This window comes from Xiphias gladius, chromosome 23 (assembly GCF_016859285.1).
Source record: "Xiphias gladius isolate SHS-SW01 ecotype Sanya breed wild chromosome 23, ASM1685928v1, whole genome shotgun sequence".
NCBI lineage: Eukaryota > Metazoa > Chordata > Actinopteri > Istiophoriformes > Xiphiidae > Xiphias > Xiphias gladius.
Window position 1 is genome coordinate 29,851,010 of NC_053422.1, and position 26,258 is coordinate 29,877,267.

The 26,258-nt window shown below is 38.8% G+C and overlaps 1 protein-coding gene across 1 annotated transcript; it reads left to right on the forward strand.

Annotated features, from left to right (window-relative positions):
• The first annotated feature begins 232 nt into the window (after window positions 1–232).
• LOC120785164 (magnesium transporter protein 1) lies at window positions 233–17,605 on the forward strand. The gene is made up of 10 exons (XM_040119603.1): window positions 233–408; window positions 2,960–3,129; window positions 3,215–3,332; window positions 6,426–6,566; window positions 6,742–6,882; window positions 14,076–14,165; window positions 14,263–14,326; window positions 14,769–14,843; window positions 16,510–16,600; window positions 16,686–17,605. The coding sequence occupies exons 1-10, from the start codon at window positions 328–330 to the stop codon at window positions 16,699–16,701; spliced, it is 987 nt and encodes a 328-aa protein (XP_039975537.1). The 5' UTR covers window positions 233–327; the 3' UTR covers window positions 16,702–17,605.
• The last annotated feature ends 8,653 nt before the right edge of the window (window positions 17,606–26,258 follow it).

Here is a 26,258-nt window from a genome sequence, read left to right on the forward strand (position 1 = left end):
ATAAAGTGTCTCAAATTAAACAAAAAGCCAAGAAACTGCATTGCTTCGTGTCTAAGTTGTAATTATTTTTAATTAATAGTTAAATGTTGTGGTTTTTTTTATCATGTTGTTGTTGTGTAGGTTTTCCATGTGTCTATTTGACAGTCCCCTTATTTCTTTCATCCCACCTGCACCAGGAGGGTTCCCCCACACTGCACGTGCTCTCTGTGAATAAAGTTGAAAAGAAAAAAGCAGAAGCAGAGTGACAGGTTCTGTGATTGGCTGACAGGTGACCAATAGTGAGCTGACAGGAGGCGGTCAAGCGTGGGGTCGGACCGCTGTTACAGAATGTTTGGAAAACTTTTAATTTCGCTGTTTCTCCTCTTCGTTTTCCACCATTACCCAGCTGACGCTCAGAAGAAAAAAGAGGTAACACGCATTTAATAAAATGCAGCCTACAAGGTTAAGACACTCTGGCTAAAATGTCTTCGAAGTTTTCAAAGTTGTCTGTCACCCGTGCCACTATGAGTAGCTAAGCTAACAGTAACCAGAAACGAGCTAACGTGTGGCTGGGGATGGCAGAAAGTATATAACTAGGGTCAAACAAATGACGTGTATTTGGGCTTCACTCATAGACATTGATAACGTTTCTAAGCCATAATACTTCTCGTAAAATGGTTCACATGAAACCTCGAGTCCGTAGAGTTGATCCACTTGAACTTGTTCACCGCTCAGGTCATGTTAGCCGATGTTAACTAAACACAGCAGGCAGCAGCTATGTTAGAACTAAAACACTGCTACACAGAACTGAGGTCAGCTTACACCACTTTATTTGTTAATACTTGCAGTTTTACTCCCTGCTAGAGGTCCCTTAACCTGTGCTGCTCTTCTCTCTCTCTCTCTCTCTCTCATTAATATAACTTTATTCAACAAGATTTAAATCAAACCATCTAGGTATCTATTACTTAACTAAATAGAAGTCAAATTGATAAAAGATAGTTATCCACTGTATGGAATTAGGACTGCAACTGTATTCTCACCATTATTTTCTTGATTAATCATTTGGTCGATTAAATGTATAAATACATACATACAAAACCTGTCTGTGTCTGCGTTTCCAAAACATTTAAGCTTGTTACCTCTTAAAATAAAGCGGTGTATATCGGTATTAGTCAATAAGTTGGTTTGACCTCTAAACTTCTCATTTGTCTTGTTTGAATACATTTTGAGCCTCAGAGAGGTAAAACTGTCTGGTTTTCCTAAACAAAAGCAAAGACTGGAAATATCAATTCAGATTTTTACAGGAGAACTTTGTTTCTTCTTAACCTATCCCTTGCATGCATCATATGAACATCTCAGATTTATCCTGTGACCCATAGTAGGAGTCCTGACCCCAAGTTTGGGAATCACTGACATAAGATAAGACAAGCAGCAAATCTTTACCATTGAAAAAGCTGGAATAGAGAAGTATTTTTGCTCTTACCAGCAATCATGCATACTTTACAATTCTTTGGGATTATCACATGATTCAGGTAGACGAACTACCAAACTTTACTTAGGTATAACATCAACACATTCAGAACAACATGTAACCTTATCCTTCACTGCTACCGGTTCATAGGGATGTTTTGTTAAGAAGATGATTAGGCCTGACAGTACTTTATACAACAGATCGCTAGACATGATTATCACTGACCTTACACACGTCCTTAATGTCTTCTTTAAGCTAATGCCATCAGGAATATATGTCAGATTTGCTGAATATAAAACAAATGAAAGGAAGTTTGATTTTGTTCCAGAGCTTTAAAACTTTAGAACATTTGTGGTTAAGACACAGTCTGGTAACTCTTTGTACAGATTGATAAAAGCATTCGCACTGTTTGAAATAATGTGTCACTGTTGGTCATCTGTGGTGGCCACTTTTGTAAAAACAGCCTTTACATGAATATAAATATTGTTATCGTTCTTATGACTGAGTGAATTGTTGGTTGGGATGTATATATGTGTATGTTTATATGTATATGTATGTGTATGTCTATGTGTGTGTACGTGTATGTGTGTATATATATGTGTGTATATTTGTGTGTGGTTGTGTGTGTACGTGTATATGTGTGTGTATATTTGTGTACGTGTATATGTGTGTGTATATTTGTGTACGTGTATATGTGTGTGTATATTTGTGTACGTGTATATGTGTGTGTATATTTGTGTACGTGTATATGTGTGTGTGTGTGTGTTTGTATATTTGTGTGTGTGTGTGTGTGTGTGGTTGTGTATATTTATGTATGTATAATATACGTGTATATATAATATGTATACGTATGTTTGATGTGTGTATATATAATATACATATGTATTTGTAAAATGTGTATATGCATTTATATATGTGTAATATACATGTTTATATATATATAAATTTATATATGTGTAATATACGTGTGTATACATGTACATACGCGTAATATACGGGTGTATACATGTACATACGCGTGATATACGTGTGTGTGTGTGTGTGTGTGTGTGTGTGTGTGTGTGTGTGTGTGTGTGTGTGTGTGTACGGATATACCTGTAATATACGGATATACGTGTATACGGATATACGTGTGTGTGCATACGGATATACGTGTGTGTGTGTGCATACGGATATACTTGTGTGTGTGTGCATACGGATATACCTGTGATATACGTGTGATATACATGTTTATTCATATTTATGTATATGTGTGTATACATTTATACATACGTGTATACATATGTTTTGTGCTTGCTTCAAATTCTTACATTAGGGATTAGTATTTTACATAACATTTCTTAGTCTCTTATTTGATTTTTTTGTTTTTTCTGTCTTGGATATATTGTGCAGCTTTATCATAATCACTGTATGAAGCCTGCAGTATGAGGATGGCTCCTAGCTTTTCTCATATGTTCTCCTGTTTTTTTGCCTAACACTAGCAGCTGTCTTCTTGTTTGCCCTGTGTAGACTCTGCTTTCAGAGAAGGTGACTCAGATGATGGATTGGGCCTCCAAGCGTTCTATCATCAGGATGAATGGAGATAAGTTTCGTCGCTTTGTCAAGGCTCCTCCCAGAAACTACTCAGTGGTCATCATGTTTACAGCGCTGCAGCCACAGAGACAGTGTGGGGTTTGCAGGTAAGAAGCAGGAGCAGTACGCACATGCGCAGCAGCTGTTGTTTTCATTCTAATGGAAGAATTTAAATGTGTCTTTTCATTTCAGACAAGCTGATGAGGAGTTCCAGGTGCTGGCTAACTCCTGGCGTTATTCCTCTGCCTTTACTAATAGAGTCTTCTTTGCATCTGTCGATTTTGATGAAGGATCAGATGTCTTTCAGATGGTGAGACAGCTTCTTGTTCTGCAGTTTTGTTTTCTAAAAGTCGGCCTTCCGTATATTAACACCAAAGAACAGAAAGCCTGTGTGACTTATAGCCTCCAAACTAAACATTGGAGCAGCTGATCTCTCTGGTCAGCAGACCTTCAGCTTCAGAAAAGGAATTCATCATTAAATTGAGCTGCTGCAGTGTTTTGTTGGACTGAAAACCTGCAGAGCCTCAGTCCTCCTGGGCAAATGGTTTGAAACAAATAAATGAAACAGTTTAGCCCGTAAATCGTATATTAGTTTTTCCTCTGCACTTTATAGAATCACAGCAGAGATTTGAAATGTTTCAGTCTATTTACTACAAAAAAACCAGTAGCAGTAAACACTACATAAGATTATATGTAGTTTTTACTGCTACTGGCATTTTCCAAACTACAAACATGTTCAAAAATCTGCAGTGAAAAACAAGGAAGAAAGCATGACTTCAACATGATAGTAATGTAACACATTAGAAGCCCTGGATGCAAAGGTAGACAAAATACTGTCCACAAGAAAGAAAAGATTCCCCACAAAACCCCCCCTGGGTAGGCACACCTCACAGTTTGAAAATGTCTTGTTTAAATTAATGATGTTGCAGCAAATGTCAGTGAGCATTGCAAGGACGGCTGTTATGAGTTTTGAAAACTGATGTTTTGAATCAAATTCAGCGACATTTTTCTGGTGAACCACACCTCTGCAGTGCTGCCGATGGTTGAAAACTTTAGCCTTTTGACTGTGCTTAGATTCATAACACTGTCTAAATCCCAGACCTTCCTGCCACAACAGATCAAACATTCTCTTTGGATAATATATAAAATATTATAGGACACTTTGCAAAATATTGTGTTATACCATAAAGAAAAAACTGTGATGCAGGTTATATTTTCTTAATGTAGAACATATCTAAGTTGCTTTAGTAATTTTAATGTAAGCTAAAAGGGTATTCTAAACTGTGTAATTTTAAGTAGAATTAAAATAACTAGTGGATCATAAAATGGTCGGATATTAATAATACCTGTACTTCAGTACCAAAATGACAGTGAGTCTGAGATGTTGAGCAGTCAAACAAACTCGTGCACAGATCATCAGTGACCTGGATAATGGATATGAACACCCGAGGTTTCTTATGTTCTTTATCATATCCTGAATATGATTATAACCAGGATAAGTTTTCAGACAGGGACACTAGTGTGCATGCAAACATACTCATTAACAGACCAGTTGTTGTTTTTGATATTACTCAGATCAGAAGTTGATTTAAGTTGAATAATAGATATCTTTAAATTGTGCACCAATGAAAACACAAAGATCTTGGACCAGTGGATGTCCAGAAACAGCCCTGGATGTTCTTGTTCAAAGCGAGTTACAAAAACTACATTCAAATGCAGAGATGTCATCAATAAGTGGATGTGCATATCTCCTAAACTAATAGCTAAAAGAATATACAGCACTGTACAAGTGCTTAGGCGCACAGTGGTCACTATAGTGGACAGCTTTTCTAAAGCCAGTTTCTTGTATGTGTCTTTGTTTGGATGGTGTAGCTACATATCGATATGGTCAGTTCTTGAAAACACAATAGGCAGCCACCTAGTTGCAAGCAAATGTATGAGCAGCTAAAAACCCCAACATCCAAGATGGCCAACGAAATGTCAGGTATTCCAAGCACCTCAGGAATATCTCTCCAGTCCTTCCATAGAAGAAGAATCTTGCAGGTAAAAAAAAGTACTTGAGTACTTTTTGCGTAATTCTGCTGACAAATAAACAAGGAGGTAAATATTGATTTTTTTTTTTTTTATTTTTTTTTTTTTTTTTTTTTTTTTGTTCAAGCAGAAAAGTAAAATTAATTATTTGTCCACTTTAGTGGACATCATGCATTACTCACATTCATTTAGCAAAATACTTGAAACTTGATTTATGTGTTAAAATTCTGTCTATATTAACATTTTCTCAATAAATCAGTCCATATTTATTAGAATTATGTAATTTGGAGGGTGTTTGCAACAAAAATAATATTTTGTGTTAATTAAGTTGTGTGACTGGTATTTGCTTATCATCTTTTGTATGTCCTGAAATCAGGTGTGGCCTTGAAAATCACTGGCTTCCACCCACTGAAAACAAAGAATGCAAACAAACAATGTTGCATGCACAAGCAAAACTAAGTACATATGTCTGTGACTTGTGGCTTTGTGCCCTGGGTGCATTGTAAGTCTGTATTGTATATCTGAGCAAATGATGTACATTTCAGGAACCCTAAAGAAGAAAGTATATCTGAAATTTTTATTTGAGAAGAGTTTTTGGAGACTTGTGGACATTATTAAGTGTGCAATTAACGATTATTTCCATTATCGATTTATCTGCTGATCATTTTGACAAAGACTTATTTAATCATTAATCAGAAAATAGCAAAAAAAATTCCGAAATTTCCCTCACCCAAAGGTGATGTGTTCCAATTGCCTTTTTTCATTCAACCAGCAATCCAAAACCCAAAGATAATCAGTTAACCATCAGATATAAAAAACAAAGTGTCAAATCCTCACATCTGAGAAGCTACAACTTCCAAAATGTAGGCATTTTTGCATGAAAATTGACACACTGTAGTTTGGGCTGTTTTTCCATAAAAAAGAACAATATATGTTAAAATATGTTAAATACGGTAATAAAATGATATTTCACGTTCATAGTTTTCACAAAATACACTTCTGTTTATTACAGATCACAGTGATATGTCATATCACACAGTGAACAGTTAAATGCATCCTGTCCACCAGAGTGGACATGTCAAAAACACTATGAAAAATACATGTAAACTAAAAAATAAAATATTACTTATTTTTTCATGTCCAATGAAAAAAAAAAAACGGAGGAAAAAAATCTTGTCATTGGGCTTTCAGAATTTCATGCATTGACGGGTTAAAACTGAGAGGTACAGACGTGTAAGTAAACAATTCATGGTTATTTTTAACTTAAAAATGTTGAAAGATGAACCTGTGAAGATGAGATTCATTTAAAGAACTATTGAACCTCACTGCTACATATATTGAATTTTTTTTTGTCTCTTTGTTTGTGTTGCAGCTGAATATGAATTCTGCTCCAACCTTCCTCCACTTCCCATCCAAAGGGAAACCTCGCAGATCTGATACCTATGAGCTACAGGTCAGAGGCTTTTCAGCTGAGCAGCTAGCTAGATGGGTGGCAGACAGAACCGATGTGCAGGTAAGTGTAAAACATATCATTAAATCTGTGTCTAAGTGACCAGGGCCTCTAAATGTGATCCTTGTGTTAGCTCTGATGAAGAGCTAAATCTCTACTCTGAACTTCAACACTTACACTCAAATACTAGGATGATAGGAGCCTCTGGTGATTATAGTCAGGTTTGTCTGTTCTTCAGATACGTGTCATTCGTCCTCCAAACTACGCTGGGCCTCTCCTGCTGGGCTTCCTCCTGGCTGTGATAGGAGGACTGGCATATCTACGAAGACACAATTTGGAGTTTCTCTTTAACAAGAATGTCTGGGCCTTCTCTGCGCTGGTAACAACAGCCAACACACACACTTAGATCCACCACCATGCACATATACATGCGTATGTACATACAGTGGCATAAAGGGGTTTGGGCACCCCTAGTCAAAAATTCAGTTACTGTGAATAGCTAAGTGAGTAGGACACTAATCAGGCATAAACTTAAGGATGATGCTTTTTTTTTCAACATTTTAAGCAAAATTAGTTTATTATTTTTGTTTTGTACAATTTTAGAAAAAAAAAAAGGAGCACCATACGAAAATTTGGGCAACCAAAACATTTGAGCTCTTTGAAAACCAAGGTGTCAGACCTTAATTATCTTTTTAGGGTTATGGGTTATATTCACAATCATCATTAGGCCAAGTGATGCAAATTTCAAAGCTTTATAAATACCCTGACTCCCCAAACCTCATCCCAACAATCAGCAGCCATGGGCTCCTCTAACCAGATGCCTACCACTCTGAAAATTAAAATAAATGATGCCCACAAAGCAGGAGAAGATAGCAAAGTGTTTTCAGGAAGCTGTTTCTTCAGTTTGTAATTTAATTAAGATTTGCCAGTTAATGGGAACGGTGTAGGTCAAGTTGAGGTCTGGAACAGGAAGTAAACTTTCAGAGAGAACTGCTCATAGGATTGCTAGAAAGGCAAATCAAGACTAACTTAAATGTGTAGTGTGCATCAAGGCAAGTCAGTTTTATTTACGTAGCCCAATATTACAAGTTTAACAATCTGTACAGCATACAACACCATCTGTACTTAGACCCTGATTTAGAGAAGGGAAAACAACCCAAAAAACACTTAAGGGTGAAAAAGAGGAGGGCGAGCGGAGGAGGAGACAGTAATATATACAATACATTCCATCTGTACAGAGCAGAGCAACATAGTAAATTTACAGAATGGACAATCAGGATGACAGAACTATGGGTTGTACATGGACAATATGATCCAGGAGGATGGTGGGCTACTTCCAGGTGCTGTCAACAGATAGACCTGAGCAACTCGACATCCTCTCCACCATGAAGACCTGGAAAGAGGACAGAATACACAGACAGACCAGAGCCAAAACCAAGCACACCAGAAGCACATAGGAGAGAGAGACGAGGAAGAGGCTTGGACTCCTGGAGGATGAAGATCCAGAGGCAGAATCTGGAATGAGGCACTGACAGTCAGGAGAGGGGGGGAGAGAGGTTCTGGGACAGGTGATGGTCCAGCACAGAGAGCCTGAGTTAAAAGAGAGGATGGGGGAGAAAATGGGGAGAGACAGAGGGAGGGAAAGGAAGAGAGGCACACAGAGCAAAACATACAGAAGGTTGGAGAGATGCAGTGGTTTTGAGAAAGTTTATAGTAATCTCGTTGGCAGGACCACATGGACTATACTGTACATTCATTGAGACTGAGAACGATCCGTCCCGGACAATGGTAACAGGTTCAAGATCTGAAGAAAGGGCCCTGCAACCTGTTGACTTCTTTTTAACTCTGGGTACAGACAGGAGTCCTATATTCTGGAATTTAGGTTTAAAGAGATCAGACAGATAAAGGGCGTGCCCATTTAAGATCATGTATCTCATTACAAGCACTTTGAAGTCTGATCTGACATGAATAAGGAGCCAATGAAGGGAAGCTATTCTGGATTTCGTTAAAAGTATAGTTCCAGCAACTTGAACCATTTGAAGACTTCTAGTACTAACATGTGGCAGGCCTTAAAACAAAACGTTACAGTAATCCAGTTTTATGACACACAAGCGTGAATTAGGGTGTCAGCTTCTGCCATAGACACAAAAGACAGAATTTTAGCTATGTCATATAGGTTAAAAAGGCGGTCTTGGTGATGTATTTAATCTGCTGATCAAATGTAACATGGAAATTCTTGACTGTCAGACTTTGAGAAATCCAATAGGGGTCGATCGTTACTCTTACTTGATCAAACTTGTCTGTGTTGGTTTGGGCCAATGACAAACATCTCAATTTTATCTGAATGTAGGAGCAGGAAGTTATGTGACATCATCATGATCATCTGCCTTAATAGGCACATACAGCTGAGTATCATCAGCATAACAGTGGAATTTAATTCCATGGTTGCATATAATTTGACCAAGAGGTGAAATATAAGGAGAGAAAAGCAGAGAGCAGACCAGAGCCCAGGGGCACTCAGTATATCGGATCAGAAAATATTGATATAGTAGTATTGTAGGAAAAACACTGTTCTTTCAGATAAGACCTCAACCAGGTAAGGGCCAGGCCAGAGACACCAAATTGGTTTTCCAATTAGTCTAGAAGTATGCAGTGATCTATGATGTCAAAAGCTGCACTGAGATCGAGTAAGAGAAGCACATAGGTAGTGTCTGAAACCATAGTAACCAGAAATTAATTTACCATTTTAGTAAGTGCAGTTTTAGTGGAGTGACAGGCCCTGAAAGCAGACTGGAAAGGTTAATAAAGGTTACTGTTAAATATGTGTGGCGAAAGCTGCTGAGAAACAACTTTTCTAGTGTTTTATTGAAATTTAAACAGTTCCAGTCCAGTGAATAAGCTTAAATGGTACAAAAGTAAGGGGTAAACTGCCTAAGGTGTTGGGGAAAAAAGTTAAGGTCACCAAAAACTGAAAAATCATGTAAATTTAATAAATAATAGGCCTTTTTGAGGGATTAAGAAATTTATTAACTTATAGCTTTCCTGCAATTGAAGTAAATTAAGCCTTGACTGTTTATTTATTTAGTTTAGATCCCCATTAGCCACTGTATTGTAACAGTGACCACTCTTCCTGGGATCCCCACAAGTTTTTTTAAACTATTCTTCAATTCAATAACAAGATATATCAATACAAATACATAAAATTCATACTCACAATAAGACTCACAATACATAACAGCAACTACGACACATAACCAACACCAACTCAAAACCTAGTTCTAGTATGTAATACATTCAATAGCTCTATATCATAATTTTACTTTTTCAATAACTAAGAAAATAAATCTCTTCACAACTCAGTCTAAGTCACAAATAAAGTGGGATGGATAGCTCCCGACATCCATATCCCATCTTCAAGAACAGAACAAGCAAGTAAATCATAAAAACAAGAAAATCATACTGTTCTACAGTATTCCTTGTGTAAACAAATACAAGCTTAATGTTTTTTAAAAACATGTAGTACTTTTGATTACAAGAAACTTGGTAATGAATTCCATGCCACCATTGCTTGTTAATTAACTGTTCTCTGTATTAACCTAGTCCTATATGGAGGCAACAAAAAATTACCCTCTGATGCCTGCTGAGTTGAATAATGGTATCAGTCTGAAAAAAAGTTAGGTTACTATAAAGTATTTGTGGGGTTTTAGTTATTATAATATTTCTAATAAAGGACACTAGATTATTGCAAACTGTTTTTTACACTTAACACAATATGGGCAGTGAAGACAAATGCGGGCTGCTTTATTCTGTGCTACCTGTAACCTGTTCTAATTACTTTCTGTTGTATTTCCCGAAATCACAGAACAATAGTCTAACTGTGATAACACTAATGCTTGCTTGCACTAATCGTTTTATTCTGAGACATTTTACTATTACCAGTGATCCCTAATAACTTTGTGCCTGTTACTTGTTCAATAGCTATATCTCCTATAGCTAAGGGTAAAATAGCTGTGACTTTGAATGAATATTTTGAACCAAATACCATAGCTTTTGTCTTTTCTACATTAAGAACCAGTTTATTTACCAATACCCATTCCTTAATTCCTCACTTAAAACCATACTAAATTTTCCAGGTTGTGTGCTGATGCATATATTCTGGAATTGTCTGGATACATCGCAATGGAGGCATAATTCAGAATTAGAGGCAAATAATTTGTAAAAAAAAAAAAAAAAAAAAATAGAAAACAAAAGCGGTTCTAAACAACTTCCTTGAGGCACCCCACAACCCTCTGCTCTTACCTCAGAATTACTACCATTACAGTACCATACAGTATATTTCCTGTTGGTGAGATAACTTTTGATCCATGCAGCAGCAGATGCTTCAAAGCCATAACAGTTCAACTTATTCAGTAACAACTTATGATCAAATATATGAAATGCTGCACTAAAATCGAAGAACTATACATTACATACAACTTTTTTCTTATCAATTTTTCGGTCATCTGAGCTACCAGTATTTAAATGATTCTTAAAAAAATACTTTTGAAGTTGCACATATAGTATTTTTTCCATAATTTTATTCAAGACAGGTAGTAAGCTCTAAACTTAAATTGATGATGTGAGAAATAGGCATAGCAATCAATTAACACTACAAGTTTTAGTAGCTTCACATCAAGGATATTAAACCTGAAGGCTTTTCCTTACTCTCGTAATAATTTCTCAATTGTACCAACACAATCTTTTTCAAACCTAAACTAAAATGATTAATTACTCATTATTCTGTCTTTTATTAACCTGCTAGAAAGCCCATCTTCTTCAGATGTGAAATCAATATATATCACAATTTCTGAATTTTATTGTTGAAGTAATAACCTAAGTAATTGGCAATATCCATTGGTTTAGTAAACATTTTCCATCTGCTTCCAAAAAGGATGATGTTGGCTTCTCTTTTCTCCCCATTAACTGATTGACTGCATTCCACATTTTCCTGCTGTGTAATTTAATATATCTAATTCTGTTTTGATAGTAATACTTTTTTTCTTAATTCCTTAATTGTAAAAATATAAAATATATACTTCACTGTGATGTATCACCTGATTTGATAGCTTTTACCTTGGCTCGGTTTCTTTGCACCATGTATTCTTTGAGTTCTTGGTCCAGCCATGGAGCCATAACATTTCTCAGTTTACTTTCTTACAGGGGCATGTTTTTCAAAAACTGGCATTAACAACTTATTAAAAACATCCAAAGTCAAATTAGAATCTTCCTCACGTAAAACTGTTGACCAGTTGTTTTTTCTTACTTCATCAGTAAGCAACTTCATTTGTAAGCAACTTGTGACTTGTTTGTCACAAGTTGTTACAAAGCCAATTACAATTACATGTGTCTGCAAGAGAAAGTAGCATATTTCTGAGTGCACAACACTTGAATTCCAATCAATATTTAAATCACCCTCGAAGGAAATCTCATTATTTATATCACATACCCTATCTAATATTTCATGTATTTAATCCAGATATGTTATTGTTGCCTTTGGTGGTATATAACGGCACCCAATAAATATTGGCTTTATATAAGGCAATTGAACTTGTAGCCAAATCACTTAAACTCCTATACTTCTTAGATATTCCCTAACTGTTACCGGTATTTGGCTCTGAACATAAATCGCTAATCCACCTCCATTTGCATTCCTGTCTTGCCTGTAAATGGTTATACCCAGCTTTGTAAAATAAAGAACTGTTTATAGTTGAATCTATACATGTTTGAGATTGCGAGTATATGCAAATTCTGTTACATAAGAGTTTTTATTCTTAGGTTGCAAATATTCAAATGAGTCACTCTTAATCCCTTTTTTGGTAATGTAAAATTTCTTTGTATCACAAATTTCCTTTATTCAACATAAAGATGTATTTCATAATTTTCAGAGCTATCACAGAAATAAAACTGGTAAATGGTGTGCACTCATATAGCGCTTTTCTATTCTTATTGACCAATCAAAGTGCTTTACATTTCTGCCACATGTAAAAAAAATTTTGAACCAACCATTTACAAATTATAGCCATTTTTATACAGATTCCCTCATTTTCTGTGGCTAAAAAGTAATTGGACAATTGACAATTGATCAGTTTGGTGGCCAGGTGTGCCCTGTTCCCTCATTATTTCATGACAAATGAATCTGGAGTGGATTCCAAGTGTTGAATTTTCATTTGGTACCTGTTCATGGGAACTCTCAATATGCAGTCCAAAGAGGTGTCGATGCAAATTAAGGAGGCCCTCATTAGGCTGAAAAAAAACAAAACAAAATTAACCCATCAGACAGATAGCAGAAACTTTAGGGGTGGCCAAATCAACAATTCGGTACATTCTTGAAAATAAGGAATGCACTGGTGAGCTCAGCAACACCAAAAGGCCAGGAAGAGCACGGAAGACAATTAAAGTGGATGATGGCAGCATTCTTTCCTTAGTGAAGAAATCCCCTCCACAACATCTAGCTAGGTCAGGAAAACTCTTGAGGAGGTAGGCATATCATTGTCAAAGTCTACAATCAAGGGACGCCTTCATGAATGTAAATACAGAAGGTTTACCACAAGGTGCAAACCACTGGTAACATTAGAGAGAAGAGAGGCCAGTTTAGACTTTGTCAGAAAACGTCTAAAAAAGCCTGCCCTCTTCTGGAGCAAGATTTTGTGGACAGATGAAACCAAAATTAACTTGTACCAGAATGATGGTAAGAGAAGAATATGTAGAAGGAAAGAGAATAGCTCATGATCCAAAGTATACCACATCAAAATTGGTGGAGGCAGTGTCATGGCATGGACATGTATGGCTGCCAGTGGAACTGGGTCACTGGTGTTTATGAAGATGTGACTGCTGATAAAAGTAGCAGGATGACCTATACTATCTGTTCAGATTCAGTCAAATGCTGCAAAACTGATAGGACGGTGCTTCACAGTACAGATGGATAATGACCCAAAACATATTGGGACAGCAACCCAAGAACTTCTCAAGGCAAAGAAAATGTTACAGAATATAAGAATAATGAATATTCTTCAATGGTTAAGTCAGTCACCTGACCTCAACCCAACTGAGCATGCCTTTCACTTACTGTAGACAGAACTGAGGAGAGAAAGACCCACAAACAAACAGCAACTGAAGGTGGCTGCAGTAAAGGCCTGGCAAAGCATCTCAAGGGAGGAAACTCAACATAAGATTCTGTTATCCCAACAAACACATTCAAGCAATACCAAATACAGCACAAATTGTGTTGAACGAGTAAAAACAGATCTCATTTCAGAATCAAAAAAGCCAGAACAAATACCCAGCTGCTCACTGAGAGTCTCCACTGTATATTTAGCTCAGTATTACAGAGGGATGTGCACCTGCTAGTAAACTGATCATCACTGGGATTGTGTCATTACATTAATATCTCCTAATCTGTGGTGAAACCACTGTTATGGGGAAAAAATCTGTAAATGTAAAGGAAGAGGAAAGTCTCCCAACCCAATTTCTAATGAATAAATCCTGATCTTTATAATGTCTTCCCTGTGCTGCTGTTTTTTCTGTGGGTTTCAGTGCTTTGTCCTGATCATGACTTCAGGCCAGATGTGGAACCACATCAGAGGACCACCTTATGCACACAAGAACCCCAGCACTGGACAAGTTGTAAGTCAGAAACGCACTGTTTACAGTATATCCTCTTGCACAACATAATATGTGAACTAATTATCAGAATAGTATTTAACTGTCTGGTTGTTTTTAGAGTTACATCCATGGCAGCAGTCAGGCCCAGTTTGTGGCTGAGACACACATCGTCCTACTCTTCAGTATCCTTCATCTGAATACATACTCTAACTTCTACAGTCAGCACGTACTGAATAGCCAGGACTAAACCTACAATTCTTATCTTTATTAAGTCACTTTAAAGTACACAGGTGAGAACAAGCTCAAGCAAAACTAATCCTTAGTGATTTTATCCATGGGGTTAATGTCAGCCCCTTTTTTATTGACAGCAGTCAGCCAGATGGAGTGGATCAGACTCGTGAGTGTCAGCTTTGGTCCTCTTCTAGTTGTGTTGTATCGTTATTTTTTAATTATATCATCAGCTTCACAATGGGCTTGTGACACCTCCCTTCCCAAAGCTTAAATCCATTGCATGCCTAACCTTTAGAGTTGCACTTAGCTGTTAAACTGTAGTGGTAGTGGTTTGATTTTGGAGTTCTGAGTTATGACATGCATTTCTTGTCTAAACCTTGACCTCACTATCAGATGCTGCTGTTACCATGGGAATCATGCTGCTGTGTGAGGCTGCCACTTCTGACATAGACATTGGAAAGAGGAAGAGTATGCGCACAAACAGCCACATTGATTATTCTCATTTTCCTTTAATTTTTAGTATACACACACTTTTTAGCTGCACCGCAACAGTGGGGCCAGCCCCATAAATGTGATTCTCTGTCGCTGACTGACTGTCTGATGACATTACACCATTAGTCAGCCAGCTGAATGTCGGAGTTTCCCCATTGGCAGATGTTTTCAAAAGTTTGACTTTACTTCACAAAAGCACCTAGCGACAATCAAGCTACTTTTTGGACAAACCATAGAAACGACTCGCCAGTATTGCCCCACGAGCGTGAGGTTGTGCTTTCCCTCCGCAGGAACACCTATCTATGCGTCATTCAGTACGAGAGGTGTTACTAATATTTTGTCCATCCCATTTATATGAATTAAGGTTGACAAAAAAACTGCACATTCTCATGACAGGAGGATTTATTGCAGGCCTGTTGAATTATACTGCATTAGTTTTATCTAGGTGTACCTAAAAAAATTGACAAGTGACTGTAGATTTATTTAATCACTGTGTATTCATAGCAACTCTTTCGCTGAACTGGAGAATCAGTATATATAGAAGAATTTGACTTAAAATTTAAAATGGGTATTTCATGGATTTATTTCATCATTGGAGTAATATGCAGTTAAGAAATATACCGAATAACAAAATTATATGATGCATGGTGTAACATTGTTACCATAACAGCAGCAGAGCATAAATTACTGCACTGCACTTCCTAGAGTCCTCAGCAATTAAACCCGTCAAGTTTGAAGTTAATCGGATGGGCGACTGTTGAGAAAATCGAAGGACAGACAGACAGAGATTCCTTGATTTATAGTTAGATTTATACTTCCTAAGTAGATACAATCTCTGTATGGCTTTCTTAACAAAGTAGTCAGTATTCTCAGTGAAGTTAAGGTGGCTGTCAGTCAAAGTTCCAAATTAAAACTACAGACAATTTCTAAAGGGGATAAGATAACTTATTTGGTTTTGCCTGCATTTCTTTCAAGCCAACTTTGCTCAAATCATTGCTGCAGGGAAAGAACATGATTAAATATATGTTCAGTCTCTGGCAGCGTCCACTTCTGTCAAATGGGGACACAGGTAGAGACAGACACACATTTATATTAACTTACAGTGGTAAATTCAAGGGAAATAAGGGTTCAAATGGTTAAATAAAATTTTTGTAGCTCATTCAATTTTGGGGAATTTTTGGAAATCCAATCATTAATGATGAAAACATTTTACTTATTGAGAAAAAGGCATGTATATGTTTGAGTTTTGTTTTGACTTCCACTTTATTATTATCCCAGAGGAAATTTGGTTAGCATGCAGGCAATAACACACAGGTCACAGGCACACACTTGACAATGAACAGCAACAATAGTCGAGGACATGAAAGCAATAAAATATACAGTATATGAAAAACCATCAAAATAAAAAGTAAAAAAAAGTGAAGAACAATACCAGATACAAAGACCACTTTCTCATTCACTTGAGTGGGAAAGTGGTCTCAGACTTTTGGAACCCACTGTATAAGTAGAGCTAAATAAAGTGCAGTTCAGTGTGACAGTCTACTGACAGTTTATTACTAAGGTTGAAATGAAAAGTAGTTACATTTATTTGCTGATGATAAATATGAACTGTGACATTTATGAAACTGTGTGTGTGTGTCAGTTATGTGTGTAGCAGGTATTGGTCTAGTGATGCTCTTCTTCAGCTGGCTGTTGTCCATTTTCAGAGCAAAGTACCATGGATACCCGTACAGGTAGAGACGGACACACATTTATCACATTTATATTTTTTTCTCTTGTTTTATCTGCTGGCTAAAAGTCTTGTTGTCTCTTTTGCAGCTTCCTGATGAGTTAGAGCTGACCACTTGAGAACAGGGAGTTCTGTCAACAAGTAGGGTGCTATCCAGGGCAACGATGCCACATTACTGTTTCCTAAGCCATGATTTGTATTCTGATCAGTTGAGTTAATATAGTTGAAAGAGGATATGAAATTTCCAGAGTATCAACACCTTCTCCAGCTCCTTTGATATCTCCGCTCCAATAAAATCATCACAGAACCTGCAGCTTCACCCACTATGCTACTCTATAACCTATGGGCCTTCACCTGCTGGAGGTGTATATTCTTAACATCAAACCAGAATGCACCCTCACACACTCAGGTTTTGCTATGAACCTATTTGGAATTGAATAGTATTTAGTACTAATAGATGGAGGGATGGAAGTTTTAGAGTTTATTTTTTCAATAGTGGGGACAGTATTACACCCCCCCCCCCAACTTGCTAAATGAGAAATTTGTCGTAAAAAATGTTTAATGAACTGATAGAAATTGGTATTAGCTGGTTATTGTCAATCAAATCATCTGTACTATAAAAAAAAATGTATTTGTATTTATCAGGTCACACGCTTGTTTGGTACACTATACCTTTGTTCTTTCCATCCTTAGTAGATCTGCAGTGAGCGGGTATTATAAGTTAAAATGGAATAGGAGCAAATGGCAAAATAACAGTTCACACCACTTCTTATTAAAGATGATTTTTAATTGTTAAGAAAAATGGCCTTAACCCCAGAGCGAGATGAGATTTCATCCATCAGAATACTTAATCAGAAGTATAGGTTTTTTTTTCAGTTGTGTAAAATCTGTTGTGTAAAACATTTAAGTGCTTTCAATGTTTGTGGTTGCCTTATCATGTTGTATCAGGAGAAAATATTTGATGATCTGCGATTTTTTTCTGACATTAAAGTGCCTTAGCTACCGGTCAGTGTTTGTCTCTTCTGCTTTCTTTAAGTTTTTGGGAGAAAGCCCCGTACTCACAAGGCCTATGGCAAGATACAAAATGTAATCAATAATCTATATAACCTAAATCGATGTGAACATTTCAACATGAAGGTTGAATATGCTTCCTCTCAATATAGGGCTATGCACATACTTAGAAAACTGGATTTAAATCCAGGTAACTGGATGGAAGCTCCATTTGCCCTCAAGTGCACCTGTTTTGGAAATTCTGTTTGCTCTCACGTTGAGGGACCTGGAAACATGCTGGGTTCTCAGGGAGAAGGTGATGATCGGCCCATGACAAGATTTCCCTTTCCTGGACCTAACCCCCATCTGTTCAGGTAGGCCACCACTATGATGTCCGACTGCAATATGACGTTTGTTGCTCATTTGTGGAAAAAATGGAGGAGAATCATCTGAGCGCCAGAGGGTGCAGGTGTCGAGCCAACTCTGGTCAAGTCCACCCTATGCTGGACTGACCAAACACTCCACCCAGTCAGGAAAGCATCTGTAAAAATCTGGATGTGGTGGGGAGCATTCCCTAGATGCACCTCCTCATGAGCCCAAAAGGGGACAGCGCTCCAGGTTAGAGCAGGAATCTGGAGCCTGCATCGTTGGTCGTGGTTTGGGCGCAACCTCAGTTGTGCAAAGCCCTGCTGAAGATTTCTCTTGTGCAACCGACCTAGACGACGAGGTTCACCCAAAGGTACCTGTGCCCCACCTGAACAGCCTCCATTGATGGTGAATGCATGGGACATTCACAGGAAGGTAGTAGTAGGTTGTCTGGACCTCCACAATTTCTTCTATTGCCAGCTCAGTCTGCTGATGAGTGAGGTGGTCCGGAGAGCCTGCCAGGAAGGCCATGTTACTAACCAGTGCCTGCACCTGGGTGGCAACAATCATTCGTTTGTCCCTCCTGGATAGGACTGACGGTTTGCTAACTGGCCAGAGAGACAAAAACAGAAAGAGACACACCCTGAATGAATCCTCAAATGATGGTATCCATTTATCTCAATGCCAGCCATCAACAGGGCGAAATGTCCCGTAGGTGACTATAGGTGCCTTGACTACCAGCAGAGTATTTCATTCCCTCTTGGTGTAATGTAAAATGGGTACCATGGATGAGCAGTTGGCAAATGGCTTGGCCACTGTTACATAGTCCATGAGGGTCTTCAACAGCAGTGGTGGGGGGAGGCCAGTGCCCATTCGTTCGTCGGCTAATTAGAAAGGTTCATGCAGATTGCCAAGAGGGTAGTAGTGAGTCAGCGGCTGCTCCTCAAAGATGGTGGCTGAGTCCTCCTCCTTGTACATGTGCCAGTGGTCATCCTCATCATACTCTTCCCACAACTGTTATGTTGTTGGGCAACCGCTGTCTCCTTTGCCAGCACCAGGCAAATGTTGAGGAAGTGGATGGACTCTCAGCTCCTCCCAGCAGAGTGTGAGAAGGCCTCAAGTGGACACATGATTTGTGCAGAAATCTCAAATATACACTCACATTTGATTATGGTCATCATAACAATTACATCCAGGCCATTTATCACAGTCAGTTCTGTTGTACTGAATTTTCTCCAGGTGTAGTGAAGAAGTAATTTCATCCAGTCACTGTTTAAAAGCAGGAGGACAGGTCTTTGATTGTGATCATTCTGAACAGCTAAAAGGAGCAGGTTCAAAATTCACCCGAATCTCTCTGTTAAAAGTAAAATAGAAGCAGCGAAAATTGTCCCCCTAATTTTTAACCAGACATGGACAAGTAAAAAAAGAGGTAAATGTGTTCCATATTTTGCACATATCACACAAAGGTGATGCTGATGAATAAAATTTATTCAGTGCAGACAGTGAACTCTTTGCACATGGATGAGCCTCCATCTGTACCCATTTGGGTGTATTTAGGCCCATGGCAACAGGTCCAGCGATGTCTGCTTGCCAGGATATTAATGCTCTGACCTTTGCTGCCCAGTAGTGGTGTCTGAAGTTTGGAAAAGATAACCCTCTTAACTCTTTTGTCATTTCATTAGGATTTTAAGATTCTTGAAAAGCTCAAGAAATCTTGGCTGAGATACCATGTTAAAAAGATTCATTGGCCCGGTTAAAAACAGAAGCAAATTTTGCCAAATCCCAGGTCTTTAATTTAAATATATATATATTAAATATGTAAATAAGATTTATATTTAAATGTTTCATTTTTAAAATGAGTTTTGGATTTTTAGCTATATGAATGTGGTGTAAGCCTGTTTTGTGGTGGTAGTAAAAGAGCTGGATAGAGCCCAAACAGTATTTTCCCCATAGACCACTATTATAAAAGAGATGTCTGTAAAACTGTTGACAGTACACTTCCAACCACAAACAATATTGTTTTTTTACTCTTTCCAATATGAATTTGTAATAAATGGAGGTTTTATATTTGTAAAATGTGGGTGAAGGACTCAGATTTTTCATGTCCTCCCCCTGTGTAAAGGCAATGGGCTGAGCTGGAATGAGCGGGTGGCGCTAGTGGAGGAAACACTAATGCGCATGTGCAGTGAGCAACACATCAGAGAAGCAAACCCGGAAACCTAAAAAGTTTTTGGCTCATGCGCCAGGCAAGCAGTTTTCATTCAAGTGACTGGGTGTTATCATTGAGTCCGGTATCTAGTTCTAATAATACATCCATGGCTAACAAACAAGTACACTACTCTTCTCACTCCTTTATTTGTCCTTTGTCCATTGGAGATAGTGTCAGTATAAACACACTACATGGTGAAAGAAGTAAAGCCAGCATTGTACATTTTATTCAGGCAAGTGTTTGTCAGAAAAATATATTCAAGTTTTCCACACCAGAGGAGTTTAACCACAGTACTGGCTGGACTGGAAACACTTCTCAATGTACCAGGTCACTACGAGGCTCAACACAGCGCTAGCTGACGTCCAAGTAAGCACATTGACTTACTCTATGGAACCAGAGGCAGAACAAGTGTACAAATCCTTCGCCTTTGAGGACGAGGATCAAGCTAATGACTATGATCAAGTTGAGACTATTTGATACCCCCTTTGTGCCAAAATTGAAGGTCATTTTCCAGTGGGCATAATTTCACTCAATGACTCAAGGTTGGTGAGACCTTTTACCAATATACAGTGTAAGAGACCTGCATGAACTTGCTGCTCTCTGAATTTTCTGAAAAGGAGGAAGAAATACGCGAGGCAGATCTTTCACTGAAACTACAGATGACCAACGACCTAATTAAAAAAGGCAGCTGACATGGCCAGGCATTCTGAGTTAGTGTAGTATCAGAAAAGCCAGACCGGGAGCAGCAGGACATGTTGACAGGGTCTAACAAAAGCAAATGGAAAACTAAAGAAATTGGGGCCATAGGAGGACAGAAAGAGGAGAAATGTGGCAGATTTGGCCGCATGCATAAGAAAGAAAAGTGCCTGGCAAAGGATAAAGAATGTCACAAATGCCATGAAAAAAACGAATGAATGAATTTGTGCTATTAAATGCAGAACAAAATTAGTTCAAAAAGTGACCAAGGAAGACAGTTTATTCCTTGGCTCAATAAATGAAACTGCTGAAGAAAATGGTGCAATGGTGACTGAAGTCATCACTTATACAGAGTTACCGTGGTGTACAAAACTTGTGATTTGCAGGACTACAGTAAACTTCACAACTGATGCTTGTGCAGACACAACAATAATAAATGGGGCCACAAATAGCCATGTGAAACCAAAACTCAGACCAGTAATTGTTAAACTTGAAAGCCCAGGAAGACAAGTTAGCCATAAGCTACAATTTCTGGCCAACATTCAACTATAAAAAGGGAGAAAAACAAAAGACTTATTTCAGAGTAATAGTTGCAAATTCTACATGATCCAACAGATCAGTTGGAGCTCACTTGGTTATGATCCCGCACATTGGAGAAATAGGTGTCTACAGGGAGTTAGGACTCTTTAAAGAGGATCCTGTGAGAATAGTCCTTAAGGAAAACACTAAGCCAAATAGTGGTGCAGCGCCTCACTGCATATCTACTCCACTTTTACCAAGAGCTGAAGAGTTGAATTAATGGAGGAAAATGGCAAAATAGAGAGTGTGACTGAGCGCACAGAATGGGTAGCACCCATGGTACTAGTACGCAAATCGACAAGAAAAGAAAGGATTTGTGTAGGCCTTACTAAACTGAACAAAAATGTAAGAAGGGAGAGGTTCATCCTGCCCACCATTGACATCTTGCACAAACTAGCTAGAATCTCTGTATACACAACACTGGATGCGGCAAGCAGGTTTCGGCAGATATCCCTGAATGAAGAAAAAGCTCAAAGCTAACCATATTTATAACTCCAAACAGGCGCTACTGCTTAAAGGGCTCCCATTTTGAATCACTTCCACATAAGAAATTCCAACAAAGGATGCAGGAAATATCATAGGACCACAAGGGCACCATCATCTACACGGATGATATTCTAGTTTTTGGAGCCTCAATGGAAGACATGACAGGTGTCTGAAAAAGGTAACTGAGACCATCTAGGAATCTGGCCTGAAGCTCAACCACCAAAAGTATAAGATCAGACAGAGCACTTTTCACTTTTTGGGCCATGTTATAAGTAAGATTGGTGTTGCACCAAATATACCAAGAGTTCTTAGTATATTGGGTGCAACCAAGATGAAACTGCTGCAACCAAGATGAAACTACTGCTTGGTATATTGACTCTTGGTCAATATACCAAGAGTTCTTGGTATATTGAACTATGTTGGTAGATACTGGTAGATACTGTACATGGCATCACAGCCTTGACCCTCTAAATGAACTGTTGAAATCTAGTGTGGCATGGATGTGAGACCAGAAAGGACGGCTTTGGCTCAGGAGGCAGAGCGGGTTTTCCACTAACTGGAATGTCGGTGGTTCAACATGCTAGATGTTCTTGATGGTTTGCGTGTCGAAGTGTCCTTGGGCAAGATACTGAACCCCAAATTGCCCCTGATGGGTGTGCCATCAGTATGTGTGTGTGTGTGTGTGTGTCTGTGTGTGTGCGTGTGCATGCAATGTATGAATGTGTGTGTGAATGGGTGAATGTGGCATGTAGTGCTTTGAGTGGTCGATAAGACTAGAAAAGAGCTATATAAGTGCAGTCCATTTACCATTTACCATAAACCATTGGTGATGCACATCAACCATAGAGACCTTGACAAAACCCCCTTGCAATACCAGCGTCTCAACTCTTTGATTCTCACCACCCACTGGAGCACAAGCTTTGGGTTATCAAAACCCTACATCATCAGGCCCAGAGGGAAATGTGAGGCAGCAAAAACACATCAGGGAAGCACTTTAAATCTGTGGTTACCCAAACTGGGTAACCACAGATTGGACAAAACCACAAAAACATACAGAACAGGCAGAGAGGAAAAGAACAATAAACAGAGTAACATTGTCAATCCTTACGTTGCACGAGTATCTGAAAAAACTTTGGAGGATCTTTTAGAAACACCATATGCCTGTGCACTTCAAGCCCAGTAACACTCTGAGGTAGAAGCTTGTCCACACTAAGGACAAAACACCCAGACATAAGCAGAGCAATGTAGTGTACAAAGTTCAATGCAGCGGGGAATGCAAAGACCTGTACATTGAGGAAACAAAACAACTGCTTCCCAAGCACATGGCATAACACAGGAGAGCCAACTCATCGGGTAAGGACTCAGCAGTCCACCTACATTTGCAGGACAAGGGGCACTCATTTGAGGACAGCAATGTACACATTTTAGCCAAAGAAGACCGATGGTGAAGCCATCTACAACAAACTGGAACAACCATCACTTAAAAAATGAGGTCACTTATCAGCCTCTTAAAATGCATTTGTGAGAACCCACCCCAGGAAGTTTAACAACCATTCACACAATGACTTGTGACCTTAATGACACATGATGGCTGGGTGGGTCAACTCACATGTGACTTCAATGACTCTCAAGGTGTTAAAGAGCTTAAATGCCTGGGACTCACCACCATTGGGTTAGAACTGATGAAGCCCTTCAGATGAGAGGTGAAACATCTTCAAGAATCTCAAGCAAGTCCAGTTGCCTTTGTATAGCACTTAGAAATAACATGCCATGGATGACTGAGAATCTTCACAGATGTGTCTGTCGGTGCATTCGTTGATTTGGGAAGAGAGTCCAGGAGATGAATTATTTCTCAGTTTAACAATTTATTACAAACCAGAGAATCAAATTGAACATGTACATAGACTTTTTCTATTCAGAAAACCACAGTCTGCAAGCAGTCAGCTGTAGTCAACTTCCTAGAAAAAAGGTGTCTGACTTAGCGCTACAAAGGTTTTTCAAAGGGGATGTGCATCTATCTGATTGGTCAAGAACGGTGGGGAGGCGCCGTGGTTTAGGCTTAGCACTCCCTTGGCTGGCAGATAAGTTGGTCCCTCCTTTCTTCCACAGGCTTCCACCAGTCACGAGAGACAGTGCCCTAAACAGGCAGAAACCCTGCACTCCCTCACGTGTAGCTCGTTCTGAATGTTTTGTTTTTGTCTTATCCATCTGACATGACCCAGTATGGGTGTAGTGCAAAATATTGTTGTATATGATGTTCTTTCCGTATCTATATCTTTGCACAACAGAAAGAGTTCTTACATGAGAAATCAGATATCGCTTTTATGTTTGTGGCATAGTGTCCATCAACTGTCCTCCTTAAGACATCGCCTACGAAATGGCCTGTTTTCATAAGCCAATGCCTTTCTACGTACATACAATAGACTCTTTGTGCAAACAGTATATATCTTTGGTATGCTCTTTATATTCACATGATTAATAAAAACAACTAGATCTAACATGTCTCAACCCCCCAAAAACCTGGTTGTCCATAGCGTATGGATGCGATAGAAGAGCATGAGACATAAAACAGTGCTAGAGTGTATAACTGCAGAAACTGAAAATATGACTCCCTGTAGCTTGTCAGACACTATGTGTCTATGTGAACAAAATGGAATGTTGAAAAGAGGAAACCAAATTGTGATTCTTCAAACCTTGAGATCTCAGATGCTGGAAAGGATTCACCACGGGCATTAGGGCCTTATCAAGTGCAAAGATGAGTCAAGCTCTGAAGGAAAAGGTGCTGTCATGACCCCACTTCAATGAGCATAGATCTAGCCAGTGCCACTCATCACTACGCCATTTCCTGAACTCCCTTGGCCAAAACCTGCAGCTGACCTGTGTGAGTTAAAAGGGTGGAACTTCCTAGTAGTTACAGCCTACTATGTGAGGTTGTTGGAAATACTAAGCCAGACCAGGACCACAAGCAAATCTGTGATAAGCAAGCTGCTGAGCATATTTGCACATTTTAGGATCCCTGAAGATCTAATAACAGATAATGGCCCACAATTCACATTACAGCAGCTCCAGGACTGTACATCAAAGTGCGACATCAAGCATACAACATCAAGTCCATACTATGCTTAAGCTAATGCGATGGCTGAGCAAGCCTTTAGGACAGCTAAAATATCCCGAGACAACCAGACCCTCATTCTGCCCCCTGAGTTACAAAGACACAGTCATGAAACTGACCAAGGAGAGTCCAGCAGAACTCCTTATGAGAAGGAGACTAAGTACAACAGTTCCTATGCTGAACCAAGACCAGCCTGGCCCAATCTGTCTACAGGAAGGCAAAATGATGCAGAAGCTAAACATGCATACATAAAACACCTGTAGCAGGAGGTACTCAGCAAAGCCACTTCCTGTGTAGGTGACAGAGTAGACTCAAACCTGACACTGAAAAGGAATGGAGTGGAACTGGGGTCATCCAGACTACAAGCATTGCAGGCATTTGCTGCTTGCCAACCAGAACCATCATGAGACCCAACCAGAGAAAACCTCCAAACCACTGGACTGCAGTATCACTCAGGACCTTGCTAGCCCTGCATGTGCTGGCACGTGCAGGCAGAGTTGTGACGACACACTCAGGACGTGTCATTAAAACCTGCTGTCGCATTAAGCTACAAATTAGTTGGAATGTGGAGCAACATGGGGCAGAATAATCCCCTTCTCATTCAACTTCCCATTGTAGTCCGCTTACTACCCTGTAGACTAGAGATGATCCCCTTTTAGAACAAGTTTATTGGTGTTACATTTAAAACTTAAAAAGATAAGAAGAAAAATGAAGGAGAATGAAGGAGGATAGTGGACACTTGTAGCACACTGAAAACAAGAAACATGTTGAAAAATGTTGACAAGAAAAAGATATTTTGCGTGTACAAAAACCACAGATAGAAGTTGGACAGTACTGTGTGTACGGCCGATACACAAATAGGACAGAAGTGCTAATGAACCGTATATTACTCTGGCTTTCATTAATGTTGATGCGTAGAGCAGCCACCTTGAATTTTGAGGTCGGGGTTGGTGAGGTTCTTCCGACTTTCTGAGTTGGAAATCCAACTGCAGGGGGCATTCCAGTTGAAATTTTCCAACTGGGAACTCTGAAATTCCGACTTCCAAGTTCAAATGGAACGGACCATAAGCCCTGCTTGTTGCATTGTAGGAGGTCAATAAACGGTGACAAAAGAAACACAGGACTCAATTGAAAGGAAAGCTATCCATTGTAATAATCAAGTGTAGTTTTAATGTTTGGCCTGTAGTAGGCAGTAATTCTCCTTTAAGAACTGCACCGTTCAAA